The sequence below is a fragment of the Takifugu rubripes genome, chromosome 22, assembly GCF_901000725.2.
Source record: "Takifugu rubripes chromosome 22, fTakRub1.2, whole genome shotgun sequence".
NCBI lineage: Eukaryota > Metazoa > Chordata > Actinopteri > Tetraodontiformes > Tetraodontidae > Takifugu > Takifugu rubripes.
This window is the reverse complement of record NC_042306.1, coordinates 2,301,897-2,318,123: the sequence shown is the minus strand read 5'-3', so window position 1 is coordinate 2,318,123 and position 16,227 is coordinate 2,301,897. Positions and strand designations below refer to the sequence as shown.

At 46.4% G+C, this 16,227-nt stretch overlaps 1 protein-coding gene across 5 annotated transcripts in view; it reads right to left on the bottom strand.

Moving 5' to 3' along the window:
• The window catches only part of agap3 (ArfGAP with GTPase domain, ankyrin repeat and PH domain 3), an 83,458-nt gene that overhangs the window by 19,409 nt on the left and 47,822 nt on the right, over positions 1–16,227 (bottom strand). For 3 of the 5 annotated variants that reach the window (XM_029831347.1, XM_011616091.2, XM_011616090.2), the window contains exons 9-12: positions 11,664–11,747; positions 8,803–8,907; positions 6,893–7,064; positions 2,729–2,878 (exon numbers count right to left, since the gene is read on the bottom strand). In XM_029831347.1, the coding sequence (XP_029687207.1) occupies positions 2,729–2,878; positions 6,893–7,064; positions 8,803–8,907; positions 11,664–11,747 (511 nt within the window). Of the gene's footprint in view, positions 1–2,728; positions 2,879–6,892; positions 7,065–8,802; positions 8,908–11,663; positions 11,748–12,661; positions 14,920–16,227 lie in introns of those variants that run through there. The other 2 variants (XM_029831348.1, XM_029831349.1) reach the window with 2 other exon arrangements.

The window sequence follows — 16,227 nt, the reverse complement described above, 5'->3', positions numbered from 1 at the left end:
TTGGGTCATGAGACATTCTGGGATCAGGAGTCAAAATCACCTGGGCAGCAGAGAGAATATCGGCCTCACCTGTGATTACAGAGCGCTGCGCTCCCACCGTAAAGGAGAGGTTTGAACGTTCTTCACAAGGAAGAGCGTCAGGCAGAGCGGGGGCCGCTTAAGGCTCCTCGCCTTTACCATCGCCCCACCGAAAGAATGAATGTGAATGGAAGCGGGGGAGAAAAAATAGTGGGAGACAGCAGGGGCGGGGGCGGCGAGGTGGCGGCGGAGGGCTCGTTTCATTGTTATTCAAGAGGCTCCGGGTGAGGAGCACTATGATTCCGCCGGGCTCCTTCACATGGCAGCCCTGCCTGTCCTCAATCAAAGCCAACGGCTGCAATTAATGGCAAAAATTAGAAACAATCACCGCCTCCCCCTTATTATCCTCAATTAGAGCGTGCTAATCAAGGCCTGATCGCGCTCTGCTGCTCTCTCCAAACTAAATGTCAAACTTCATTACGGCCCGACGTAGAAATCACACAATGCCCCGCATGCTATCACCCTCGCATCGGGAGGCCAAGGTATAAAACCCAGTGTGACTGGAAAAGGCTATCTTTGCATTAACTACCTGCGTCCTGAGGGAGAAAAGCACTTGTATAATTACCATATGGTTGATCAGGCTTCAGATATTAATATCTCAGAGGACGGAAAGAAAACTTTTTAGTTGCAATTAGAATAAAAGCCTCTTTAAAAGGGCCACCCTGACCAGTCGGGCCAAATTCTGTTGAAACAAAAATTGTGTTTCATTAATTATTGCGCAAATTCTTTGATTTAGGAGGCTGCTGTTTTTTCTGGTTGCTAGTTGTGTGTTGCGCTAATGACGCGCATTGATGAAATTGTAATGTTTTGAAGGACATCTCAGGAGATTCTCTTAAATTTCTCCAGTAATATTTATTCCATTTATTTGTCATTTGTATTTTTTACACTTTAACCAGGTCTGCCAAGGCCCCCTGTGACCGTTTGACTCATTCGACGCCGGAATTTGAGGCGCACAAACGAGAGCCGGATCCAAACAAGCATCCGATGTATTAGGACGGGATGTCTTTATGAATGCGGTAGAAAAAAAATAGGGCCGCGATTTAATCAAAAAGCTGCACTCAATATTCAAGAGAGGCGACCGCGTCCGCTCCTGCCTTTGCTCTGTGGCTTTACAAATGAGGACGTTCTTTAAATAATACGGAGGTGGTTACCTGGCTAAGACGCATTCATTCTCTGGCGAAGCATCAATCTGCATCGCGTTGAACGTTAACCTGCAACCTTCGCCAAGGATAATGAGCCATTGGGTTGAGTCCCAACGACAAAACACGGGCCCCCTTCGCCGCCGAACACGCTCTATTGAGGATACATTAGTGTGGAAGGTGGGCGTGGCATCAAGTTTGGTTATTTCAATAGCCCCTTTAGGCAACGGATCATTGTTCGAAATTCTGCTTCTACATTTCCGATGCAAAACCCCGACCAGGAGGGGAAGTTTCGGACCCACAAAGACATGGCGTTGAGCCCCCAAACGTCTGCACCGACTACGCACTGATTACAGACGCTCCTGCCCGAGGACCAGCGGCGTATCTATCATTTCTACTGCTCAGCTCATTTGCCCCACTCAGGCTCATTTGTGGTTACCTTAAGAGAAGCATGAAAATAATTGAGGAAAACAGAATAATGGGGAAAATTGCAGATCTGATTCAGTCGGAGACTCGGATGCTGGTTAATGAGCTATGAGAATATCGAGCGCATTTCAGTTTACCAAACATGGAAATGGGAAACGCGGCGTCTCGACGTGGCGTTTAGGAACGTCCCGTTTGTCCTCTGTTGTCCAGCTGCTTAACCTTTTACTCACTTCCTCTCCCACCCCGAGAGCTCAGGCGTCGACAGCAGCGCACAAAAGAACGCTCGGGATGAACACACACCAAACACGCTCGCGCTCATTTATTTGAGGACCCCACGAATCTAAGTAATTCTGCTTTGGGGCGTGCTGCTGATGGGAGTCGGGGGTAGGGGGTGATGGAAGTGCCTGCGTCCAGGCAGAATTGATCGTTTGGCAGCTCCAAATGAGAGACAGGCTTGTCTGCGGAACCACGAGGGCCGTGCAGTTGGACTCCAGCAGCGCTCGTAAAGTGCGCTCTTTAAACTGCCGGGGCCCCTGGGAGCCCGTGGGGAGGGGGGGGAGCCGCCGCCGTGCTAATGAGAACTACCAGAGTGCAAACATGCATGGAAATGACTGTTATTCTGTTGATGTGCATTTAAGTGCTTTTTTACTGCCAACCACAAAGAGAGGGAAATAACTGGTGATGAATGGTGTCCCCAAAAAGCATTCATTTTCCTCTTCGGGAGAAAAGAGAGGAAAACAGATGAAGGGGTGGGGATGGGGGGGGCACGACGGAAGGTAAAGACAAGATGGGGGGGTGGGTGTGTGTAGACATGCCTGGAGAATATATTACCGCACTTCGCTCAAGTACGGTGCCGTGTGACAAGTTGTAATGTGCCACACAACGACAAGTTAACCTTGACTCTTCCTTTTCTCTCAACCTCCGCCAACGAGCCGCAGAGGTCGCCGAGGTCACGGCGATCGCGAGCGCCTCGTGATGAAAATGAGGCCTCCGGCGCCTGTGGCCGCTGGATCGATTCCTTCCACACGAGTGAATTTGGGTTTTAGATCTTTGCCAGGGTTCTGATTACGAGGGCAGGTTCTTACGTGCGCCGCTGCTCGTGCTGGTGTTGATGGCTTCATTCCACTGGTCGGCGCTGGACACGGAGAAGGAGCGCTGGTGCATTCCGTCTTTACTGCCGCCGAACGCCAGCCCGCCCGTCTGGAGCGACGTGCTGCTGTTGGAGTGAGACGCCCCTGGGAATTAAGAGACAGAAACGACATTTTAAACCGACATTTCTGGTTAAAGAAGATTCTACAAACTGCTGCAGTTTTGTATTTCATGTGTTTTTTGGTGCGTCTGTGAAGCTGTTGCCATCTTATTTTTTCCACATCTCTCCGACACACACACACACAAACACAGACACAGCCCCTCGCTCCTCCGCCTCTGCCTCTAATTAGCCCTTAATTAACAAGATACACTCCGAACGCTAATTATCTCGCCTCATCCCTCTGACTGCCACATCGATCTCCACTGGCGTCAGCAGGAATTCTCTCCCTTACATCCAATCAGGCGAGCCACGGACGCCTGGCTCTCTTTACTAATTCATGGGTTAGGCTGCACCATGTGGGGTCCTTCCCTCCTGTTCACAAGCAGCCGCTACAACGTGCACTACCCGCTGACGAACCCTTAGTCATTTGGGGGGGGGCAGACGTGCTCGAGCTGTAAAATCCTACCCAAAAAGATGCCATTTTTAATTAACATATGTGAACATATTGTGTGAAAGAAGAACTGCTTGTAAATTAAACAGAGACGCTAAAAAAAAAGGAACTGTCGCCGTGTTTCTGTAGTTTTATTTAAACATCGGTGCAGATTTGGTGTTCTCTCATCTCCAGGTCTGACATGTTGAGGCCTTTTATGCAATAATTACAGAAAAATATCGTTTTTGTAGACTGAGCCCAGAATAAAAGGAAATACGGCGTGTGGGTCGGCTGTAAAGTAAACTAAGCGGCACGGGTGCTTGTTAGGATAATATGTCCTGCTCATTATCTAGAGTAATAAGTGTATCAAATTCACATAATCATGTCTAATTAGTATCAGTAATTATCTTGTTGGGACCAGGAATATTAATCTTCGGGTCCCAGAGGGGAGGGAGCAGAATCGCAGCGAGAATGGGAGAGAGAGCGAGGGAATCACGCTGAGGAGCAGCGACTAAATTAGCATGCAGAAATCAGAGCAGAGGGGGGGAGGGGGGGGGCAGGAGGAGGAGGAGGAGGAGGAGGGGGGGCAGGCAGAAGAGTACGAGAAACGGAACAAAAACAAAACTTTGCTTTAAAATAAAAAACAATGAATGAAGGGTGAGAAAATCTGCTCAAGAAGGATGCAAAGAAATGCTTCATTAACGAATAAATAAATCACAGAAGAAATATTTACAAATGCGATTTAACGGGGGAACTTTAGAGAGCCCGTATAATATAGCTAACTGTTTAATGGCACGGTGATTAAGAGCTAATTGTTTGTTTTCTACTATTCCATATGAAATTTGCCTCTGATGCCCTAAAATTGCACAAAGAAGCACAGAAAATAATACTGATAATACAAGTGAGCACGGACTGAAATTTAAAATTCAATAATCATATCTAATTGTCAAATTGGATGCTAATGATTAATGAATTATACATGGCTGTATCCATTAGTCCCCACAGACCAATCCTGCATAAAGGAGACGATAATGTAATTACAGTGGAGAAATAATCAGCTTGTGGCATTAAGAGAGCAGCTCCAGCCAGGCCTGACTGGTTTACAGTTTCACCAAATAGATACATGCAAATAGGGGTCAAAAAGATCCAGTTTGAAAGTGGTGCTAACTTTGCTGATCCTCAGGGCCACATGGGCCTTAAATACAAACGCAGCACGTACTGTTCGATTTCAAAAACCTTTAAAAACCTTAAAACGTTTAGAAAGACAAAGCTCTGATGATGAGGCACAGAATATTTAGGATCCCATGTTCGTAAACCCCAAAAATGAAAAGGTCTAAAAATAGCTTGATTTTCCTATTTTAGGAGACGCAAATCAAAAGGAAAGCTGCAACTCGGAGCAGATGCAAAGCCACATCTGCACGTAGCTGCTGCGATTACGCGCAGAACAAGCAGACGGTGAGCTCAACATCGAGAACACTTGTTAATGCACCTCACCACCCCCTAATGAAACTGACAGGAAGGCAACAAAGACTCATTAAAAGTATTTCTTTCGATATGACAAAAGACACATCACGTGTTTAGCGGGCTCTCCAGGCCGGGGTGTTAAGTAGAGGCGATGGATTAGCGGGTAGCAGCGCTGCCTCGCTCCTCATTTCTCTTTAGGCTGGGCCGTCAGAGGGTTGATGAGCCGTGGCGAGGCCTGACCCCTCCGTGGAGTTGTTGCCATTATGTACAAGTAGTGAGATAATGAAGCATTCATGGTAATGTGGGCCAGGCAGTGCATCATCTGTGCCTGTGTGGAATCTACAAACATCCCCCTGACCACCACTTAGACCCCCCCACCCTCACATTAATATTGCTTTTGAATAAAGCGTTTTTAGATACTGAAATATTGACATATTTGCTGTTTTAGCCTGACAGTTTTACTGATTTTCTGATCTTTGGGTCCTGTAAGGTGGTTTAATGGCCACACGATCTCTGACGCGCATATTCTGCTCGGAACAAAAGGGTTTCACCACATCTGGGCTGAACACGGCTGAAAGTGGCGTGATTGAGTACATCTTCCTGCATTAAACTGAATAAAAATCTAAATCCAGGTCCTAGGATTGCCATTGTGGTCATGATCACGTGGCAGGGGAGGCAAGCGGAGCATTCCCCAGACTGTTGCCACTCCCCCGCCTCTCGCATCTCTTTCTGTGATTGATTTAAAGTGACTGGGTCCATTAATACTTTGTACAGCGTGTCTGTCGGTGGTGACGCGGCAGGATGCATCATATATAAAATGGTTCCACTCAACAGCCAGCAAAGGACTCAAACCCGGGTCGCTCGGCGAGCTCGCCGGCGCACACGTTGGCTCATCTGCTCTGTCCTCTCATCCTCCTCATCTCCCCCAGCCACTCCTCCTCTCCTTCTCTCCACCGCTATCCCTCTTCTCCCAGTGATTATAAAGGTCTTTACATCTGAGGAACGAATGAATTACCCAACGCACAGACAAGGCTTGTGATTTGTGCGCTGTGAATGAAAAATTACCCCTTTGTTCCCTCCATCAATTGCATGTCTAATGAAATCAAAATCCCGATCACATCATCAGAAGAGGGTCCTTTACCCAAAGAGAGACCTGATGTGATTTGTAACCTTTCTTTTCCTAAGTGGAGATTAAGGCAAATCTCCCTCACATTGTTCCCTGATGCACACATTGATAGCAGCCGACGATCTCGGGGATTCGTCTCCCAGTTTCTGGCTAACAAATGACGAGAAGAAGCGACACCGAGCTGTCGGGCTGAGCGTGGAACAAATGATCTGTGTTCCCAAAACCTCGCCTGGCCTTTTCCCCCACCGTCGGTTAACCTTTGTTCCACGTCTTCTGCTCGGTAAACTTGTACGTCTTTCTGGGTTTTTTTACCCCGTTTGGCAGAAGCACCAGGAGGTCCCTGCTGACCCGCCTTTGGTTCTGCGCTCACCGTCTGAGCGACGCCGCGGCAACAGGGAAGAACCCCCCCGCCTCTCCCCGCTCTAATTAGTTAATAACTCCTAACCCTAAAAACTAATCTCAGCAAATATTTATATCATAATATCTATATCAAATAGTTCCTCAAATGCAGCGATGTTTGAACACAACATCTAACTGACTGTTTCGCAATTTAGGTAATTAATTGATATCTTATATATGCTCATTAAGTCATCACTGTGTATAGGAGGCAGCTAATTTGCATGAAGGAACCATACAGAAAATAGATAATTAACCTGTTGGGACTCATTTTTATGATTAATTATAAATGGATGGCACAGAAAATTAGTACAGTAATAAACAACTAATTGAGTCACCATTATACCTGTTCAAACGAAACACTGAAGCCACGAAAGACAAGGAATCGCTTTTTTCCATTACATTTAACGAGCTTCCATCTGGACCAAAGCCGTTGTTTTTGGTTATTTAATCCGTTGAGACCGAGTATTTGTTTTCATTTAACCGCAGCGAGGAGCAAAAACAACCTGGATATCCGGTTACGCTTCCTTTTGAACAGTAAATGGTTTAAATTGTGCAAGAAGAGACAGGACAGGAAGTCACACCTGCGTTCCCGATTCCCAGCTGCAGGCCGCTGCGATCCTTGGTGAGCCCGTTGGTTTTGGGGCTGGCGGTGGGGGCCACGGTGGCCACCGCTCGGGGAGGACGCTTCCCGGGAATCTTGACTGTCGTCCTCAGCAAATCAATCTCCTTCCCGTGCACGTTCTGCATATAGTCCTGTACAACATTATAATATGGAATGTTAGGGAATTAGGAAACACTCCGGGAAAAGGCAGAGGCAAAGAAAAATGCTTGGAACGCATGGGATCGTTTGGGATCTAAGGTGGGATCCAGCAGCAGTGGTCTTGTGTCTGGACACTGTTGGAATCCACATATTTCCACACGCGCCCATCAGTTGAGGGAGCTGATCGCTCACAGCAGACTAGTACGAGCCCAGGAATTGTGGAGGAAAAACAAATTAAAACTCCATTCAATTTCCATCCCCATTAGTCACAACCCGTCCCAGACCCTCCACGAAGGGTTGGTGTCAGTGGAAAAATGATGGTGGAGCCATTACGCATCACCTGTGCCTACGCTGTCTCGCTAAATAGCGGAAATGTTGGGCTTAATGATTGCAAACAGTCTCATTCTCTTTCAATTTGCCCATTTGATTTGCTTCAAAGTGGCTACTACCCGAATGTGGGAAGCCAAGGTGAAAATCATTGGGCTCAGCAGAAAAACACCCAGACAGAGGCGGGCTCGGCCTCCGCCGTCCCCCCACTGGCTCCTCTGCTTTATTACCGTGTCATAAAGCACTCATTTCTTTCCCAAGCCTCTCCGCTAATTACCCAGTGAGCGCTCTCATTTCATTTTATTGCTGGAATTAACAGCCAGATCGAAGCGTGCAAAGCTATTAAGATGTGTGATTAAGCCACATTCAATTAGTTTCTACAAACAATTTAATTGATGTAGCAGATAGAATTAACAGAAGGTGATTGTGTGGATGGCTTGGCTGACTGCGAAATTAAAGGTTCCTGTCTTCAGTCTGCCTGCCTCCCTCTCTCTCTCCTTTCCCCACTCTCTCTACCCCCTTTTCTTCTTCTCTGCTCCGCTGCTCTAAATGAGACGGAGTTGTTACCGCGCTAATGCAACCGTCTCCCTCACTTCACCCCTCTCCCGGAGTCAACGGATTCACAGATTCGCAGATCGCCCTGATGACCTGTAGCAGCTGCGGCGACCGGGGCCTGTTCAGTCGATTGCATACATCAGCGTAGCAAAGCTAATAACCGCTTGTAAATTAAATCACTAACACAGTCGGAGCAACGAGGGCGCGCTCAGGGGGTGCGCTTAACCCGCTCCTTTAGATGCAAACTGTTGATCACGCCTCTTATTTGACTTTGTTTGAAAGACGCCAACAGCTAATGGCGGCGAGGAGCATTTCAGAGCGATAAAGGGAGGAAGTGGAGGCATTTTGGAGCGAGATGGGCGTTTTTGACACTGGCACCTGGCTCCTGAGCTGCCAGGCAGCCAAGTGTTTAAGAGGTATTAGCGGCCCAGTGGGATCCTGACAAAGATGGATGTGGGAGGCCGCTCAGGCTTCGCTGCCATGCGGCGAGAACCATTATAAATACAAGGCAGCGCGGAGTCCGGGCGCGGCGAGCACGCCGCCGTACAGGCATGTCTCCATTAGGCTGGGCTGGAGATGGACACCACAGGGGGGTGCAGGGATGACCACCGGGGCACCCTGTTCTTTAATACCAAGCTTTGAAATCACAGGCTTTGCTAATAGAGCTCTTATATACAGCGATAAATCTCTACCAGCCTGTGGGACTGTGATCCATTTTATTACAGCGAGGGGGAAAAGGCCAACATCAAAAGCTCCAGCTTGCATCCTGGTACAAACGCGATGTAACACACACTTAAAAGACGGTTGCAAAACTGAGGAAATGCAAGAGAAGGTGGGTGAACGACTCACATGTAAACTGGGATGGTAAGTGAGGACGCCGTTATCGCACAGCGTGACATATTTCTTTTTCCACTCCTTGTTGAGAGATTTGCCACTCCGCTTCAGAAGGATTCCCTGGAAGAGATAAGGCACGGCAGTCAGCGCCCGCTCCTCTCCGAGCAGCGGGGTGGAGGATATGAGCCGTCGTGAATGTTAAATAACATAAACCAGCGCTCGCATTGTCAGCACAGATTTGTGACACGTTGCAAAGAAAACAAATATTAAACCGCATTCGACGGGTGTGATTTCATTAAATCCTAGGTTAGATTCCCGGAGACCATCCGAACCGGCCAAGTTCCCTTTGGCTCCAAAGAATGGAAGACAATCCAATTTGCCAGACCCCCTCCCTGCATTCATACACATAACATGCCGAACTCTGGGAGACCTCTCAATCCGGGGATTAGGGAGTGTGATCTCCCCTCTTCAAAGACCGCTCGGCCCTTATTCCATTCTACTTTATCTTCAGAGGCTTTTTAAGGCTTCAGATGGTTTCCTTATCTGCTGAGTAAATCCACTGGTAAACAATGCAGTTCCTCCGCTGGAGGTGGCCAAACGCTGCTGAGTGCAAGGGCCAGGAGGCTCTCCGGGGTTAAACAGTGAGGAGGGGCACGCTTAATTAGGGGATTAAGCAGGGGTAATGTTTGTGCTTTTACAGCCAGGGCCTGTATTTTGTGTGTGTGTGTGGGTGGGTGTGTGTGTGTGTGGGTGTGAGCTGGGCCTGGCCTGCAGGCTTTAATCCTGATTAACACATCAGGCACCGCCGACCTTCGGCGACCTGGGCACCAGGCTGTTTGCCGACAATCATCCTAATCTGATCCCCGACTCATGTGCATGCGTGTGCAGTGTGTGTGTGTGTGTGTGTGTGTGAGTGTGTGTGTGTTGGGGGTCCAACTGTGTTTTATCCCAGTTATATTATTAAACCCACCGTTGACTGTTTACAACTTAATCTAACAAAGATACATCAAACTTAATGTCAAATAAATATGATTATTTTTACCTATACATTTGAGCCACTGTTTATTCAGGCACCACTACTACTAATAATATAGTGATTTTATACTAAATAAGAAAAGTAAATATTGCAGATTATTTCAGTAAATAATATGCAAATAGTTATTTATATTCATACTGGGCCATAAATATTGTTCATTTTATTTTAAATCAACCCTTCAGATCTCCAGCCAATAAGTTGCTGACTGTCCAGACTCTCCTCAATATGGTCAATAAAATAAATGTAAACACTTTTAAATGGCTCCCTAATCATATAAAGTAAATGATCCAGTCAAAGGGCCTCTGGCGACCTTCTAATACATGTTTTACAAGCAAATGTGCCGTTCATCTCATGGTTTAACTGAAGCATAAATAAATCTATACACAATCAGTCTGGACCTTCACACATTCGGAGGTGTTCGCCAAATCAATAAAGATATTAAGACGACGGTGTTGAAATCATTGCGAGTGCAGACGGATTTCTGTAGGTTCTGTTTGGGCGCTTCTGGCCTCCGTGCCGCTCCGGAGGAGCACCGAGGAGCGGTCGGAGGCAGCGGGGCCGAATCGTTGGGTCGTTTCACCACACCGGGGTGTGTCCACCTGACTCATGGTGCGTCCACGCAACTGCCGCATCCACACAGAGGCGATGGCGGCTCTCGCTCCTTTTGTGGGAGGAGCAGCGGCGAAGCGGCGTCCTGCCACGGCGGCTGACTGATAGCTGCTCTTTTTGACAGGCCTCGGAGAGGACGGGAGAAGTGTGTGTCGGCGCCTGCGTGTGGAGCTGGGGGGGTTGATGATGGGACAAGAATGCGCTCGGCACTGAGGAGCCATCGACAGCTACTGAGTGCATTGTTATCCTCATTTGCTTTTTTTTTTTTAACAGGAGGGGGTCGGAGCAGGAGGGGTCTGTAATCTGACCCGATGGGGCAGAAGGGCAGAGGGGAGTGGTAATTAAGCACACATTGGCACTTTGATCTCCTTGATTGTGCGTTTGACTACCCTGGAGATCAGCAAGTCACCCCCAGCGTGATGCCCCCCACCCCCATAAACAGAGAGAGCACAGGCTCGAGTTGTGAAAAGTTTCTGTTGTACTGAGGAAAAGCTAACCGGGCTAACGTTACACCGCTATAATGAAGGAGATAACGGCAGAACTCTCCACCCACCAGGCTTGTTATCATCTCCAGGAAATGAACAAATCTGGGAAATCAATACTAAGACTCATCTATGGCTTAATGCCCATTTTTAATCTCCAATATTCTCTTAATGATAGTTAATATGAATTAATACGACACCTTTCAAAACAGTCCATTATGCTCAAGTGTTGGGGTTTAGAATAAAGATGACCTGTTATATAGGCTTCCATGACATTACACATAAAGGTGATTTTAGACCTGACAATAAACTGCAATATACATAAAATAACTGCTGTAAACTGCTGTTTCAAATGGTTCACAAGTTATCAGGCCCCCATAATTTTAATCTGAGAAAAACACAACATGGATAATTGTTACATCAGGTATTTGGACATAATTCTAAATCTTAAAATTAACTTGAGTTTTGTCACTTTTGAGGTACACAAACAGAGATATTTGATTCTTAAGACCTTTCTGATCATGTGTGAAACCTGTTTCATCTTCTTCGGGTGATTGATTCAGCATGTTTGTTGTGTCGTGGCGCCATCTAGCGGTCACAACTACACATAACACCCTAAAAACCCAAATTGGTCTACAGTGATGGGCACTGACTTTCTACACATCCTATTAAAAAAAAATCACTTCACTAGAGAAAATAGAAATACTTACCAGGGAAATGTGGGGGTAAAAATAGGTAAAAGTGCTCACCTGTTTGATAGGTATGGCCCTTCCACTGCCTATGCTGTCTGTTTTACTGTCAACGCTCTTTGCTTGCTCACTGGCTTTCCGTGACTGCAAGAAAACAAGAACCACAGTCAGCGACCGGAGACACATTCACGATAAAGCAGAGAGAGGGATTTCACGGGGAGTGAGGTGAGGTTGTGGGACGTAGTGGTGTGTGCTGGTGTGTGTGTGGGGGCGAGAAAATCTGGGGGCAGAAGGTGAGGGTGAGGGCTTGTGTGGAGAAACTCAATATTGCCAAAAAATAAAAATAAAAAAGACACAAAAATGAAATAAATAGAGTCTCAAAAGAAGCTTGAAATCAACAGACAAGCAGACCAGCGCAACAAACAGCAGTAACACCGACGTGCAAGATTTTCCAAAAAAAAAAGAAACTACGGAGACCAAACCAAGACTGCACCAGACACATCTCAACACAGAGGAGACCGAGGACAACCACACATCGAGTCATGACTCAGTCCTGAAACCCTTTTAGGTGATCCGTCCCTCTGTCCGAGGCCCAGAGCGGGCCTCGAGTGGAGCCGCGCTTTCAGCTGCACCTTTAGCATAGTTAGCCTTTGGTTGCATTTTAAAAACATTGGAATTCATCACAGGTTAAAGGGGAAGAAGGAAAAAATGGTTAATGTAAATTGAGTAAAAGCACTTGGCGTCATGTGACCCTGCAAAACCTGGTGGGGGATAAAAATCATTATACAAAACCAGAAAATGAGCACGATTCAGCATCAAAGCAGTAAAGGAGCGTGAACATTTCCCCTGGAACCTGCGGGTCGAAAGGCTTCGTCAGTTCAAGCTTTCAATAAAACCAGTTAATCAGTTAAAAACCAACAACTTTTCCCTCCCAGAACAAATAAAGAGGTGAAACACAGTGACAGACGTGTGTGAATGGTCTCATTCAGAACATGAGAGATGTCCAGTCACCAATGAGAAGAAGTGAGTCTCGGGCCAAGTAAACCGACTCCGTGGTTGGTATTTTTGCAACATTTTATTTTGTTTTTAATGATGACTTGTTTAGCTTCTATACAGACACCATACAAAGCAAGTCACAAATTCACTTCAAAATAGTCAACAGATTGAGCCAAACATTGCAGTTCCCACAAAATATAGGGTGGACAATAAAGGCATTATTTGATATACTCCTTTATATGTATGTACTTTGTTTTTTATAGAGTACCATTGTAAATAAAATACAATACAAGATATACAGCAGTCTATATTTTTGTCAATCCGTCCATGATAGAAAAGCGATTATGCAAGAGATCATAATCTGTGTACCAAACCCAAGCTGAGAGAACCAAATAAATATTAAGAAAACACAAATGAATGTGCAAAAATAACTTAATAAATTAAGGGAAAATAAAGTAAATTAAACTACATTCATACAAGTCGGTGCAACCCAGTTTCATTTCTTGGCAATTTCCAGGACAAGAGCTCAGTCAACCCCCTCAAACTCTACCCTGACTTTTATGAAGGCCTTCATAAAAATTACCTCATCTAAAACACCCCTGTGAAAATACTTTCATTTCAGATTTTCATTCGATTCTGTGACACTCGCTGGAGAAAAGAAAAAGGAGGAACCAATTGAAAACACAGACCGAGCGGATGCGGGACGAAGCTAAAAGGACGAACACAAACACGACTTGGCACCTCGAGTCCTTGAGTCCTCGTTTATGGCAAAGGCAGTGTGATGTCATGTGCGGAAAGGCCGAGTCCTTTGGGCGGCAGGAAAGCAGTTCCAAGAGTGACTTGACTGTACAGCGTGTTGTCGTGTGGGATGTCTGAATGAGTGTGTGTGTGTGTGTGTGTGTGTGTGTGTGAGGGGTGGGCATTTCCAAAAGAGTCCCTACAGTCAGTCTCACAGTCTGATTTGAGCAGCGTCGAACACTCAAACTTGACGCAACGTCCTACAGTTCTGTGAAATGCAAGTTTTAGGGCTTCCCCTGAATACCGGGAAGCATCGGGGGCCGAAGCTGCAAGAAGCCGCAAGTCCTCAATAAATTATCTCTCCTCTATCAGGACTGGCAAAGCAGGGGGACTCTTTTATTTTAGAAAACAAAACAGCACACTCTTCTAATTCGGAAGGAGTTGGAAAGCCCTTTTTGATGAGGAAAGGTTGGAAACAGAAGCACAAATCTGCAAATATTGAAAAACAGTGTCAAATGATTATTATTATATTTAAACTGGTCTGTTTTGGTTGTGTTTTTGACTTACACACGGAGATCCGGGGACTTAAAAGCACGAAATTGCCAAACAAATGGTGAACACTGAAAATATATGAACGTGAACAAATGGGTGGGATGGGACTGGAGTATAAAAATGATGCTGGATTAATTTAAGATCCTATACAGTGTGCTTTTCAACACAAAAAGCGACGGGTCACCCCAAGAGGAAACCACAGACATATTACAAAAGGCTGTTTACAGCTTTTCACTATGGAAGCACTCGGAAAGAATAATCTAGACTCTAGTGACACCTAGCGGCCACAGGCGGCCATGACAACTGCACTGAAATGACGGTGATGAAAATGATGACGTGGTAAAAAGACGGCGTGATAAGATTTTAAATTCTATTTTTATTTTATTTGCTTAAAAAATACCTTGCAAAACTAATCAATAATGGAAAAACCTCTTCTTATATCTGCGTACGTTTGGAGGGGTGGGGGGAAAAATCAAAACTTTCAAGGATTTTTCACGATTTCAAGAGTCCCGATGCCAGTGCCACAACAGTGACAAATATTGACAATTCTGTCTCCAGTAGTTTTAGTAATTCATTTCTCATGATGATGACCTGTGAAAGCTCTTCTGTTACGATTAGGGCATATATATATGTTTGCTTTTTTTTTTTTTAAAATGAACATTGGGGAGCTACTTACAAACACATCAATGTTTATTTAAAATGGGAAAAGCTGGGAACGGGACATTTTTTGTTGTTGTTTTGTATCATGACACGGTCGGTGCTGCGAGTCTTCCTCTCTTGAGCCCACTGCACTTTTCAAGTCTCACTGAAGAAAAGTCGACATGGCCCACTTTTCTTTCTGCCTCCTCCTCCTCCTCCCTCCCCCTCCCGCCGCCCACCCTTGGCTCGCTGCTCCTCAGAAGGTCATGAGCTGAAACTCCCGCTCGGCTTGCCACTCCGGCACCCACACCGGGTAGGTGGCGTGCTTCGGCATCTCCATGACGCGGACAGGGAGAGGCTCATTTCTCTGGTGGACATGGTTAGTCACTACCTAGCGGGGGGAAGGGAGACAACAAGGGGAGCTAGCACACAGCCTGTACTGCTCAGAGGCCACAAAGGCTGCGGCCTCCACAACAGCTGGGGTGACAGGGTGAATGCAGAAGGAGGAGGAGGAGGGAACAGATGGGGAGTGAGGGGAGGGATGGGCGAGGGAGGAAGGTGAGACAGGAGTTTGAGAGGGCAGAAGAAAGGGGGAAATGGGGTTGCGCAGGTGGGAAGGAGGGTTCTTTCATGCCCCTTTTCCACAGCATGGAACCTACTCATCGCAGCTCAACTTGCCCCAGTTTATGTGGTACTTTGGTACCAACTTGTTGCTAGGGGGATAGTAAATACGACATAAAAGAGTGCAAATTTTAAAAAAAAAATCATCCCTTGATCATAGTTGACGTGTTAGCAACGACCTGCTGCAACATTTGAGGAGCCTCTGTAGCTTCTCCACCATGTTCTACCACCATTGTCGGTGGGGGGAGCGTTGCTTTTCCACTCCAGTGTCCTCAGGTCACTTGTGTCTCATTACAGAGCTTTTCCCCTCACTTATTTAAGCTAGCCATGGAATTCAGCCTCTACTTTTGGAAAGCTCTGCGTCCTTATTGTGGCAAACAGCCACACACCAACACGAACATTCGTGCACTTTCCCACAGGGTTGCTATGACAACCGGCAATGGTAAAATTACATTATACTGGCAGTGGAAAGTTGAGTAAGAGAGACGATGCAGTGAAAAGGGGGAAGGGGGGGTGTAATCTCACTTGGCCTGGTCTCTGCCTTGTAAAGCTTAAAAAGTCCGGGAGGAAATTTTAAACTCTCGGAAAGCGTGTGAAAGGCTGACTCAGCTAATTCAGCTAAAAGCGCGCGTCGGGGGTTTTTTTCTGTTCATCCTGGTATCGGTTCAGGCCTTTGAGGATGAATTTTGGCAGAGTTTCTGTCCACTTTCCTAGAATCGATAAGGCAGAGGTCTGGCTGTGTAAGATGAAAAATCTAAGCAGCAAGAGAGAGAGCTGGTGTCAGAGAGAGGAGGGAGGAGGAAGGGGGAATGGACTGGGTAGAAGAAGAGGGTAAAGGCTACAAGTAAAAGACAAGCATAGGACAGCTGAGGAAATTAGAGTGGTTAGTACACACACAGGCTATTTTGTTGGAGCAAAGGGCAAATAACAACAGGACACAGGGTCAAGAGCAGGCAGACAGGGGTCAGGACACTAGTGTGCTCTATAATCTTGGGCTCTGGAAATTTGTGGATTTAGGCCAGAGAAGAAGTGATTCAACTGGGGGATTATGGGCTGGATGACTGGTTTGTATTGCGAT